The sequence below is a fragment of the Callorhinus ursinus genome, unplaced genomic scaffold (genome assembly GCF_003265705.2).
Source record: "Callorhinus ursinus isolate GAN/ISIS: 27379988/994484 unplaced genomic scaffold, GSC_fseal_2.0 scaffold8, whole genome shotgun sequence".
Lineage (NCBI taxonomy): Eukaryota > Metazoa > Chordata > Mammalia > Carnivora > Otariidae > Callorhinus > Callorhinus ursinus.
In genome coordinates this window covers 37,727,100-37,739,956 of record NW_027397070.1, presented here as the reverse complement: position 1 = coordinate 37,739,956, position 12,857 = coordinate 37,727,100, and the positions used below count along the sequence as shown (strand labels likewise).

The 12,857-nt window shown below is 42.1% G+C and overlaps 1 protein-coding gene across 3 annotated transcripts in view; it reads right to left on the bottom strand.

Annotated features, from left to right (window-relative positions):
• MTHFD1 (methylenetetrahydrofolate dehydrogenase, cyclohydrolase and formyltetrahydrofolate synthetase 1) overlaps positions 1–12,857 on the bottom strand; it is a 61,365-nt gene that overhangs the window by 22,555 nt on the left and 25,953 nt on the right. For all 3 annotated transcript variants that reach the window (XM_025869895.2, XM_073895344.1, XM_025869896.2), the window contains 9 exons: positions 9,187–9,314; positions 8,496–8,593; positions 8,119–8,292; positions 7,362–7,498; positions 5,790–5,836; positions 4,858–4,965; positions 4,647–4,721; positions 2,620–2,722; positions 265–341 (listed from right to left, as the gene is read on the bottom strand). In XM_025869895.2, the coding sequence (XP_025725680.1) occupies positions 265–341; positions 2,620–2,722; positions 4,647–4,721; positions 4,858–4,965; positions 5,790–5,836; positions 7,362–7,498; positions 8,119–8,292; positions 8,496–8,593; positions 9,187–9,314 (947 nt within the window). The remainder of the gene's footprint in view (positions 1–264; positions 342–2,619; positions 2,723–4,646; positions 4,722–4,857; positions 4,966–5,789; positions 5,837–7,361; positions 7,499–8,118; positions 8,293–8,495; positions 8,594–9,186; positions 9,315–12,857) is intronic.

Below are 12,857 nucleotides of genomic sequence, written 5' to 3'. Positions count from 1 at the left end.
TCCATTTGTGTGCAAGGATGTTCACCGGGGGCTCACCACCTCCAGGAAAAAATGCTGGGGGAGAAACACACAGGTGGCACATGGGATTTATTGCAAAAGCTGTCAGGAGTGCTCAATGCCACACACCTACTCGCTTCCATTTTAAAAGGGAGAAGGCAGAGCGGCACCTGGCAGTATCACTTGTACGGGAGAGGATGGAGGAGGGCAGAAGCAGCAAGAGCTGCTTCACAGCAATAATTCACTTAGAAAGGAACACATAGCTACCGTCCGTGTGTGCCCTTTCTCCGTTGGAGCCTGTCCGATGGTGATCTTCCTCAGGAATCGATCATTGGTATCCAATACTGTAGTAGAAAGAGAAGGTACAGAACAATTTTTAGCAAAAGGACCATAAAGTTAAACCAGCAGTCTTAAAACAAGTCCAACTTAATGCCTATTAATATCTGATTTCAAAGCTGATGGCGAAGCTAGAATATGGGTGCCAGTTAAGAATGATGCTCACGTGCCATAAATGAACAGGAATTATTTTTAAAGAAGGATATGTTTATTTACTTTTAATTTTACTTTAAAAAAAGATTTTATTTTTAAGTAATCTCTACCCGCAACATGGAGCTCAAACTCATGACACACGACCCATGATCACAAGTTGCATGTTCTCCTGACCTGAACCAGCCAGGCGCCCCTAAAGAAGCGTATTTTTAAGAAATGTGGAGTGGCTTGGTTTTATTCGGTCTAGAGAATTCAAACCATCAAGGAGAAATCTGGCATCTATTTTAAAGCCCATTGCACGTGAAAAGAAAAACAGAGCAGGCCAATTTTTTAAAAGGCTGAGGTTATTGTTCTGTGGGATGACTCACTGACCTTACACCATCCTGAGAGACAAAAGAGCCATGAACACAGGGCAAGGCAAATGCCTTCTGAAGCATGCTAGGTAACAGCTCTGCTCTTTCCTTCAGCACACTTAGAAGAAATAATTTCCATTTCGATGACAGATATCTATCCAATTGTATACCCTTGGAAAACATGGCAAATATCAACCAACTAACTAATCTTAATTTCACCTTTCAGGACTAATTACTGTTAACGTTTTAGTGCATTCCCAATTTTGTTTTTTGTATGACATGCCAAACAATCATAAAACACAAAATGAACAATAATAAACCAGTTCACACTCTAAATGGGTCAAATGGGAGAGGCATTTTTAAGGAACTTGGTAACATGGGAAATTATTTTCCATAAAGACTGCAATAATTTAAACACCCAAAGCAGTGTCTTGCACAGTGTGAGCATGTGTGTGCATATGTGCACGTGCGCGCACGCGCACGCACACACACACACACACACACACACACACACACATCCCACTTGATAAGTGAAGGATGTAATATGCTGTTGGAGCCTATTCTTATTTTCAAAAACTAGGTCAAGTTCTTTGTACTTAATTTCTCTATATAAAACAGCCAGTCAATAGGTATGATCCAGGGCTCCTGGGTGGCTCATTTGTTAAGCGTCTGCCTTCGGCTTGGGTCATGATCCCAGGGTCCTGGGATCAAGTCCTATATCAGGCTCCCTGCTCAGTGGGAAGCCTGCTTCTCCCTCTCCCACTCTCCCTGCTGTGTTCCCTCTCTCGCTGTCTCTCTGTCAATTAAATAAATAAGATCTTTAAAAAAAAAACAGGTATGATCCATTTTTTCCCTTGGCTCCTTCTACTTTCCTAGAAAGCATAAATTAGACATAAAGCAAAGGAAAAGTGAACAAGATACTGAATTTTCAAAATGGATCTTTAGCTTATTCCTCATAAAATATACCATCTGTCTAAAGCTACTAAAGCAAAGGAAGAGAAATATCAATGTGGTTTTCGGTATTAAGGGAGTCATCTTTAAAACGCCATTAGCTAGCAATAGTTACTGAGCCAATGAAAATCATAGAGACGCTCAATAAATTTGCCCTTAGCTGCATTCCGCATGACTGGACAAAAATTCCTTCTCAGCAGTGATGTGGGATAGATAGACGCACTGCTGGTACCAAAGAAAATTCTAAGCCATGCCGGTTGTACCCAGAGAAGCATCACATGGCAGTGAAGCCAGGCAACTCACTCGCTAAACTGCCAACTGTTTAAACCTTGAAGGCTACCTACTTTGTTACAGGAGTTTAATAAAATGAGGTAAAAATGAGTAGGCAAGCTAGAGAGTCACAAGAAAAAGCAAGTCACTTCATACCAGACAAGAGTTCTGAGAGAAAAGAGCAACATGATTCAAGAAGTGATAAAACATAATTTCTCTACTTTATGACACCAAAACTTTTTGCATAAAATGAAACTTGCAAAATGTTATTTCTGGTGTAGGCATGAACCTCCTTGAAACCACCCTTACTCCAAGCAACACTGAAAAAAGCCAGCAAAATGTCCAACGAACCCAACGAAAGGAGGTTTGATTACAGCTAATAAGGAGAGAGACTGATGGAGGTGGCCAAAAAAACACGTAAGTCACCATCTTGGTCATGCCTTAACCGTGAAAACACCAACACATAAGCTTCTGGACCCCACATTTTAATAACCCACACAGGCAGTGTGAAGTGTGCAGCCTAGCAGAAGCAAATCAGGTGTCTATACTGCATGGGTACCTCTTTGCCAAGTTATGGTTTCTGGATCAATGTCCAATCTTGCAAATCTGTTTATCTCGTCATCAGTCAGTGTGGTAGGGTCGGTTTTTTCAATGCCTAGTCTCTGAAGAGGCAGGAAAATTAAAATATGAATTAAGACAAAACAAATAAAAGCATGAAACTTTTTAAAAGATTTTTTTATTTATTTGAGGCGGGGGAGGAGGGAGAGGGCAAGGGACAGAGAGAAACCCAAGCGGACTCGGCACTGAGCACAGAGCCTGATGCAGGGCTCGATCTCACAACCCTGAGATCACGACCGGAGCTGAAACCAAAACTCGGATACTTAACCAAATGAGCCACCCAAGTGTCCCAAGCATGTTAAATATTTAGAAAATATATTCTCTATCTCCAGATGGGGTGCCTTCTAGGAAATATAAACTGTGTGATATTCAGAAGGGAAAACCATAATCCCTCAGGATGAAGCTTTATTTCCTCCTCACAAACTGTATATACAAAGGTTTTATTAACATGTTTATTCCTATATAACTGAGCACCAGAGGTACTTCCCTAAACCTAGCCCTAAATAAGCATAATGACCCATAAGTGTTGTACCTAATTTACCAAACCCAAACATACTGAAAGGAAAAAGCAAAGTGCAAAGCTTTTTCAATCAGACAACTGAGAAGCCCAATTCAAATGAAATAGGAGGAAAGGCAAAAATAAGTATCAATCATTAAAAATCAATGTAAATCACTTCCCATGCTTTTTACATAGACTGCATTTTCACTGCCTTCTGACTGTTCCAAAAGGCACAACAGAGATTTGTCTCTCCTTCCTGAAGAACTTGGAAATTTTATTTACTTATAGTGTGTATGCAGGTCACATCCTGAAATGGAAAGTGCCTATATAATGTATTCTCCTTTTTTTCTAAAGTGTGGTAGATCTGAGTGGGCTCCAGTAAATCCTGTTCTTCCCACAGTTCCTTTTTTATACTGTGAGGACTTTGTTTTAAAATCTCAGATGTGTTTTCAGAGCTGGCCCTCACTGGCTCATCAAACTGGTCTCACCAGCCTAGTACATGACATTGTTTACAGAGTCTGCAAAACTTTCAGTCACTAGGCTGAGAATCCGCCGTTGACAGCCCACTCTGACTGAGCACACAGCACCAGACTGGGAGAGCACAGAGGATGCTTGGGGACCAGGAAAGGTTCTAGTTCCAACCTGGTGTGGGGTACTGTGGCCTCGCGCAAGTCCCTTGATTTCACACCCTAGAGCTTTTTAAAGGATCAGACAGATTTAGTCCAGCACCTCCCCACATCTGACAGAAAGTTCCATCATCAAAGGTAAGATTAGAAGTTGCCTGCTCAGGCATCTGGGTGGCTCAGGTGGTTAAGCGTCTGCCTTCGGCTCAGGTCAGGATCCTAGGGTTGTGGGATGGAGTCCCCACATTAGGCTCCCTACTCAGTGGGGAGTCTGCTTCTCCCTCGGCCCCTCCTCCTGCTCATGCGCTTACTCACACGCTCTACCTTGCAAAACTAAATAAAATCTTTAAAAAAATAGTAATAAATAAGAACATTCATGTTTTTGTATGAACACAAGTTCTTATTTTTCTTGGACCTAGGAGTAGGATTTCTGGGTCATATGGTACAGTGTATGTCTGATGACTATATATTTGTAATGGAGATTCAAATAAAATATAGGAGTAACCGCTCTTGCTTAAGATCCCAGTGCCAGGAAGAGCAGGTATTCAAACTCCAGGATGCTGGCATCCTGACTCCTATCCATGCTATAAAGGACACATCAGTCTTCATCCTACCTGAGGGCATGTGGTTGGCGCTCTCCTTACTCCAGGACTAACCACTTATAATTTATAGACGAATGAGAACCTCTCCCACCCACCTTTGCTAGGTGTGTCATGACCTTAAGACCGTAGTTATGGATGTAACTTGATCCAAAATAGGTTATTCTAAGGAGATTTTCATTTCCTTATCTCTTTAGCAATCACCCAATTTCATACAATATCAAAAATGAAGAAGGGAAAATCTTACCTGTAACCTTCGGATTTGGATATTGGAGAACTTTCTCACTCCATTTACTGATGGTACCAAACGATTGAAGAGAGCCTTAAAGAAAGGGAGGAAAAGGGCTTTTAAATGAGAGGAACTGCCTCGCTACCCGCAACATCAGCACCCAAGGGGCCAAAATTAATTTGGGTGCTTTAACCCTTTCAAAAGTGTCCCTGGGGCCTCAGCAGCCTACCTTGTCTGTCTGCGTCAGTTCATGGAACATCCGGGCATCGATGGCCGCGGCGACAAGGTTATTCGCTGCAGTGATGGCATGGATGTCACCAGTGAGGTGGAGGTTAAACTATAACAGAGCAGAGGCCACATCAGGCTTTTGACTTCTCTGCATCCTTCCAACCATCAGTGTATCACAACCCAATCAATCCCTACGTTAAAGCTGACGGAAAACCGACTGCAGTACAGTTAGCGAACAAACACCCAATACAAATAGTTCTTGAAAACATAAATTACAGACTCTCTCTCCTCAGGAGAAATTGGAGCTTAAGGGACACGTCCCGTAACCATAAACGCCACACTACCAGCAGCAACCTTGGACTACTGAGGACATACTCACGTCCTTTCAACTGTGAGCGAGGAGAAGTAGATGAGAGCAAGCCTATGCCTATATGCCTGTACAGTGTTCCCATTTCTGTAGTTACCACCCTGAATTCGCTTTGTCTTGGTTCTTCCCACTCTCATGCTTCATTTGATCTCTCACTTAAAATTATTATTCCCACCGAAAGCCAGACCTTGGAGTCCTTGTCATGTCAAAAAACTAAGCTGTCTCACAAGTCTACATATTAAGATGTTTTCCCCTTAAGTGTTACTTCTGATGAGAAACCAGTCATCTGTCCACTAAGAGCTCTACAGAAAAAGGTTAATCTCTGGAAGAGGGGAAGGGGGGGGATGCATTAGCCTGGTGATGGGTATTAAGGAGGGCATGTACTGCATGGAGCACTGGGTGTTATACGCAAACAATGAATCATGGAACACTACATCAAAAACATGATGTAATATATGGTAATTAACATAATAAGATAAAATTTAAAAAAAGAATATTAACAGAAAAAAAGAAAAGGAAAAGCTATAATAAAGGGTCCAATTCAAACCAAATTCCAGACACTTTACCTCTTCCATGGGAATGACCTGTGAATAGCCACCTCCTGCAGCGCCACCTACAGGACAGGCCAAGGGTGAGGACTCATGTTCAGTGTGCTTTCGCCACAAATCAAATTAAATCAAAGCAAAGCAAATTGGTTTCTGTCACTGCTATGCTTATTAGCTATTTACTTCTTTCAACCATTTGGACAGCTTTGATCCAGTGTTTTTTAGTTTTCTTTTACCAGGCTAAAACACTTCATCTTGTTCAGGCGGAATAGTCTCAGTTGAAATCTGGGTCTAAATGACAAAACTGTGAACACATACATATCTACTCATTATCTTTAGAAACAGGTTCCCCATGATCCCTAACATTTGTTAAAAGACCCAGCCTACAGTTACATAAAGACAACCCTGTTCAGTTTCCTACTCTCATAAACGCTACTCTGGCATTTTAAAAAAGGAATGTTTAAAATATACACGCCAAACACAAACACAGAGACTGCAATTCTTCCTAAATAGGAGACATATGTTAGAAAGCAGCTTAACTGCTAGTTTTTGCTGAACCATTTGGATTATTAACAAAAGACCAGACAAAAATGTTCTGGTTATGAGGTTATCAGTGAGATAAATGTCAGTTTGAGGTTTAGATTTTGTGGGGTTTTTTGTGAGGCAGAGACCACGCAATAAAAATGGAGCAGTTCATAAGAGGAAAAGCAGAATGCTGGGTTCAATAAGCAGAATGAGGGAAAGGTTCATTCTGAAGTGAAAGAGGGTTGTTAAGACAAGCTCAAAAGCAGAGCTAAGTCAGTACATGTAAAAAATATATTAATACAGGCAGAAGAAGGGCAGTAATCACTAGAACAAACAGAACATGTGATACTCTCACCAAGCAAATGAGAAAGCTAACTGTAAGAACTTATAATTAATAAAAATAATTTTAATTAAAAGAGCATATTGGCAGTACCTCAGCTATCAAAAACTAAAAGTGAAGAATGATTAGTGATGTCGAGTCTTCATGCAATCAGCAGAAACACTGTGCTGGTGGTCCTGGGAAAGCTCTTGAAATCGACATGGCTCTTAGTAAGTGCCTTTGACTAAGCTACCTCAGAAGTCCCAGTTGCTGCTACTGGCAAAATGGTGATACCAGTAACTATCTCATATCAGAAGATAATATAAAGTGCATGAACTGCTTAGCACAAAACACGGCACAAAGCATATACTCAATAAGGATAGGCTTTTCTTATTCCCCAAAGGGTAAAACATCTGTAGCGTTTGCCTTTGTCTCTAGAAAGTCAGCATGATGAGCAGTAGCTATGATTACCTCTATTGTTACTGTGACAGTTGACTATTAGTCACATAAAAGCATCCCTAGCTACATAGTACCCGCCCCCCCCGGGAACCCCTGTGCAGTGTCAAATACTGACGGCAAGAGCTGGGATGATCTGATGAAAGCACCGTGATGGGGGAGGGTGCCAAGAGGACATTCCTGGTGTCTAAATGAGGTGAAGGCCCCAGAGGCACTCATGGGTCAAGTGGACCAGGGAGGACTGAAAGGGAAGCAGTGCCCTCTGGCCACCCAAATTCTAGTCCTATTAATACCTTTTATTCCAAAGGTGGGGCCCTGAGAAGGCTGTCGCACACACGCAAAGACGTTCAGAGAAAGGTGGGCGCCAAGGGCCTGCACCAGCCCAATGGTGGTCGTGCTCTTCCCTTCTCCCAGGGGCGTTGGAGTGATCCTTCAAGGTGAAGCCAAAGAGGAACATTAAATTCACATGAGTTAAATTTATGCGAATCACTAAGTCAGCCCTAATATCCTAGAGAATGACTCAATCTGAATGGTAACAAAGATGAAAGACCTGAAAATCTTTCCCAAGAGCCTTAGCTGAAGTTTCCGAAAAATGGTACATTTTTAAAAAGATTGCTTGAGCTCTTCTTCTCACTGTGAGCAGAAAATACACTTTACCTTGTAGAGAGAGAAGCACTGCTATAATTTTAATATCTCAATTTAATCTCAAAAACTAGCTTTTGTATGCACCTCAGCCAAGCAGTAAAAATGAATGCTCAATATATCTACTGAATTAATGAATTTGGGGTTAAAAAAAAAGGTCAGCTTTAAAACACAACTCTTTCACCTACTAGATGGATAACCTTGACAAATGTTCTCCTCTCCGAAGGGTTGTAATCTACTCGGAATTACCTCACAGGCATGCTGTAAGAATCAAATGAGACTAAACACATGTGAGAAAGCTAAAACCAAATGAAAGGAACCTTCACGTATATATGGTGAGAGCAAATGCAACCTTTGGTAATGGCAATCAGGATGACGGTTCGATTAGCAAAGGAAGAACCACCCTACCCAGTCACCACCACGTATTTCCCATCAGGTTGGTGCTTCAGGCGTTCCAGTGCGGACAGTAGAACCTTGGCTTTTGTCTCACCATACAATTCTACCTCCTCAGACAGCAGACCAATTTCCCGAGCCAGGCTGCCAATGGGCTTTGGCTTGCAAGATCGTGATATATCAATGTCACTTAAAAGAAATACAGAAAAAAAAATACAGAAAACATGTATCAATCTTTAACTCACTGAATTTAATTAACCCCATCCTAGAAACGACCCTCCCTGACCCCTGATGGCGCTTCTGGAGAGGGGCATGCACGTAATTGCCATGGTATCCGTCAGCTAAACGCAGATAATACACAAAGTTTTAAACCAGCAAAATTTTATTTTTACCTTGGAACAGGAACCTGGAGGTCAAGGTTGTTATACTGAATCATCCACTTTCCTGGCTTAAATTTCTCCAAGAAACGCTTTGCACTCTCTACTGTGCTCTAAACGAAATGTCACAAATGGAACTTCTATTAGAAAAAGTGATTATTTTAACTCCACCTCAATTCCAAGTCCCAGGTCACTCCAGTTTAACCACAAAATGAACAGTTTTATGATCCACCTATAAACATGCTTCAATCCTAACCAAGAATCTACAAGCAGCTATGGAGCCCTGGGCTGCCTGCCTCACCCCCCTGCAGCTGATGTGTGTATTAAAAAGGGCAAGCAAGACAAGCACACCTAGCAAAGTTGTGTTGTTCAAATTGTTTGAACTCCAAAGTAAATTCAAATTGTTCCATCCTTACCTTCCCCTATTAGTATGACTGATTCTATTTCTGTTCTAACCGTCCCTTCTTTTTCTCCAACAGATTCACATCCTTACTTCTGAGTAAGTTTCTACTTGGGGAAAAAAAGCAGTAACTTGAATTCCATCAGCTTTTTACAATTATTACAGAAGCTTTTTTATGGAGGTCTAATTGACCTATACCGTTAGTTTCAGGTATACAACACAATGATTCAATATCTGTATATATTGCGAAATGATCGCCATGGTGAATCCAGTTAACCTCCAGTAGAGAAACTTATTCACACGCACCTGCATTAGCATTGCCACCGTCATGGGCCCCACACCACCAGGAACAGGAGTGATGAAGCCTGCCCTCTCTTTGGCTTCATCATAGGCCACATCACCCACCACTTTTTTCCCATTTGGTTTTGTATCATCTGGTCAAGGGGGAAAAAGTCAAAGCAAGGTCTCAGAATCATAATTCTGGTGTTCATTTCCAAGTTAAGTGATCAATTATCATAGCTTGTGCCAAAAACTAAGTAGAGTTCAGAGTCCCATCAGGGCTCAAGCACCTATTTTACTTCAAAGCGTTAAGATGACAGGTGCTTGTTATTGTCGAGGTATGAACTTATTTTACCTGCAAACATTCACAAGATGCTTAAGGGGTTTTCAGAACCAGGAGAATCCTTTTGCACTCAAGTGGCAAATAAAATACCAAGTGTTTTTTATTCTTAAAACCAACTACCCAGTATATAATGAGTGCCTTTTAAAATGTTAATTTGCCAAAGCCTACAAAGAAATTTTTTGGGTGCACAAAGCTCCAACTATGTCACAGCTGCCAGATACCGTTTCTACAGCAACTGTCAGCATTTTGTAAGCTCCATGCGTGAGCTGGAGGAACAATCCAACATCCAATTCCAGAGACAAGCAGCTACTTAAATGTATGCAAAAGGCAAAGAATATAATTACACTTCCCTTAAAAGGATACAAGAACAACTACAAATCTTAACAGCAAAGAATAGCTATTCAGGAGAACAAAACCCAGTGATGCATCACTGCTCACTCACACAAAGTACATCCTACACTAGGCTTCAGCGCACTTGCGGGAGGGGCTGGGGGACAGGGCTAGCTCTGCAGCTCTAAGGCTCCCAAGGCAGGATCTGGGAGGATCTTAGCCATTTCACCACTTCTCTTTGAGCAGATCACCACAACCGAGAGAGCCAACTTTAGGGTGTAGCCAAAGAGTCAGACTTGAGAGACCGAAGTTCTAGGATCAGCTCTTCTACTAACTGCCAGTCCTCAGCCCCTGTGGGCTCCTTATTGATCGGAAGTCCAAAGATGACAAAAAGGACCGATACTATTTCACAAGCTTGCAGAGAATCAAGCGAGAGATCGTGCACATTCGTGAAATTGAAAAAGCATTCTCTAAACATAAAGGTTTCTCTTCCCATCCTAGATGTAGAAGATGTTTTCTATGTGTACTATAAGGAGCTGGTAAATACAGCTCCTTGGGGTAGTGTCAGGTTTCTAGATGATAAAGTAGCAAGCTATAGCAGGACATTTCCTCTCAGAACCCTGGAGTCATTTCAAAATGCCAAGGAGCTATGGTTAAGGGTTTTTCCTTTGTGCAGGTCTCAAGAGTCTAACACAGACATTAGCTTAAAATATGCTGCACCTCTCTTTATTCATGGTAGTGATTTTAGTTTCTCCACATACAGGAGACATATCAGTTACCGCACAACTAACTGCCGCACGAGAGGAACTCAGTTTTGCTCCTTCAGCAAACACTATCGTGGTTGACTTGAGTGCCCTCTGGTACGTGTCCAGTGTTTCATGGAAAGTATGATGTGGTCAATAGAAAAAGCGAACACTTCTCAATCTAAGTGTATGGCTTCAGTAACCAATAAACATTTTGGTTATCTACCCCAGCCCTAGAATTCCTCTTTCATTGGGAATTACAGGTATGAAGTCCAATCACTGAGTTACAGACCAGTGGGTGCCCTGGAAGAACCAAAAACTGTTCTTTGCAAGTGTTCACTTTCAAGGCATCATGTTTCATAACTGGACCACAGCCTGAATGATATTTTGATTATTTAAATCATTTGCATGGTCCCTTCAGGGATAACATCCTAAGTCATTTGCCAAATTTAGAATGAATTAAGGTATGTACTCTTTTTTTGGGGGAAAAAATACTTTTAAGATTCAAGTGCAGAGCAGAAGTACTGGCCTGAGGAACACGTGAAAGTGTTTTTCCTGTTTGGCTTACTAAAGATAATTGGAGGGGCACCTGGGTCGCTCAGTCGGTTAAGTGTCTGCCTTCGGCTCAGGTCATGATCCCGGGGTCCTGGGATCAAGCCCTACATCAGGCTCCCTGCTCAGTGGGGAGTCTGCTTCTCCCTCTCCTGTCTACTGTTCTGCCTACTTGTGCTCTCTATCAAATAAATAAATAAAATCTTTAAAAATAAATAAAGATAATTGGAAGAGACAATAAAATCCAGCCTTATCAAAAGTTATTTACCTATATACCTCAGATCAATAAAAATACAGCTGACCAGATATTGATTTGGTCTTTTCATATTTTACCATCTAGGTGAAGAATAAATGTGAACAGGATGGTGAGTTTCATGTTTAAGTGAACATTTTATACCTATTTGTAAGATTCAAGATTCCCACCCAGGCTTTTTTCTTCCATCTCTCAAATCTAGTCCAAAAAAAAAAAAGGCCAAAAGCAGAAATATGATACAGGAGATGTAAGGTTTTAAACAGAATGAGCCTGAATGTCATATCACAAGTACTCAAAGTGAGGAATTGTAGGAGAGCAATTTCCTTATCACCCATTAGATAATTACACTACAAGAAAATGAGTGATCAATTATGAGCTACTGTCTTAAAAGCATGGTAGAGAGAGTGGGAGGGAGGTTAAAACTGGTGAAGGCTTGACAGTGACTAATGTCCCTGGCAGCTTAGTGTCTATGCTCTAAATCTGAGACGGGAAGGGAGAAAAAACAATCTTCTCGCTCTAAGTCCTTTGACAATTCAACAGGTGCTGAGTGCCGGCAGTTAGAAGGCAGGAAGCCGGAGAGGCTAGTGCAGAGACCACGCCCCACGGGGGAGGGCAGCACAGGGCACAATGAAAGAGACACCCAGTTCTCCAGGAGGGGGAGGAGGGAGAGGAGATTCCCCCTTAATGAAGGGAAATCAGACCAGGTTTAGAAAGAAGAATGGGCATTTTGGGTAGAGAGAAGGTGGGAAGGAAGTGACTAAAACTGAAGAGCAAAGTCGAGCTTATGCGATCATGTAGCTCAAGGCCGGCAGTGGTGCCTGATGCACAGAAACGGTGATCTAATTAAAGACTGTTCTTTTCTTGAATCTGAGAGGTGCGTATACAAGTATTCACTGTATCATCCCGTGAAATTTTATGTTTGAGAACTTCACGATGAAGGAACATCCTATTGCACTGAGGACTCAGGTGTAAATGCTGCAGAGGACAAACAAGGCATGTGAAGAGAAGCGCACGGGGTCCACTTTACAACCGTTCAAGACAGGGATTCACCAAGTGGTGTGAGAACAAAGGCCCAGAGGCGGCTGAAACTCGTGTGGGGCTAAGCCGTTTGACAAGTAACGTGGGAGGAAGACGCTCCACATCAAGACCCACGAACACAGCAAGAACATGCAGATGGCTGTGAGTGGGAGTCAGCAGGCAGTGGGAGACCAGTAAGCAGCTCACAGCCGTGCATCCACCTGAGAGGGTAGTGCTCCCAGGGGACACCGGCAACAGAAGAAAGGAAAAACTTTCTGATATTTAAAAACCTATATAGGGACTGACTGGGAGGGAAGGATAATGGGCTGGCTTGCTCCCCGCTGCCTAGGAGAGGCCAGGTCCAACGTCTTCGTTGTAAAGCCCACCTAGAAGATTCTTGGCGAGGTGAGCCCCTCTCCTGGAATTACACAGCAGTCTGTAAAGATGACACTATATTTTA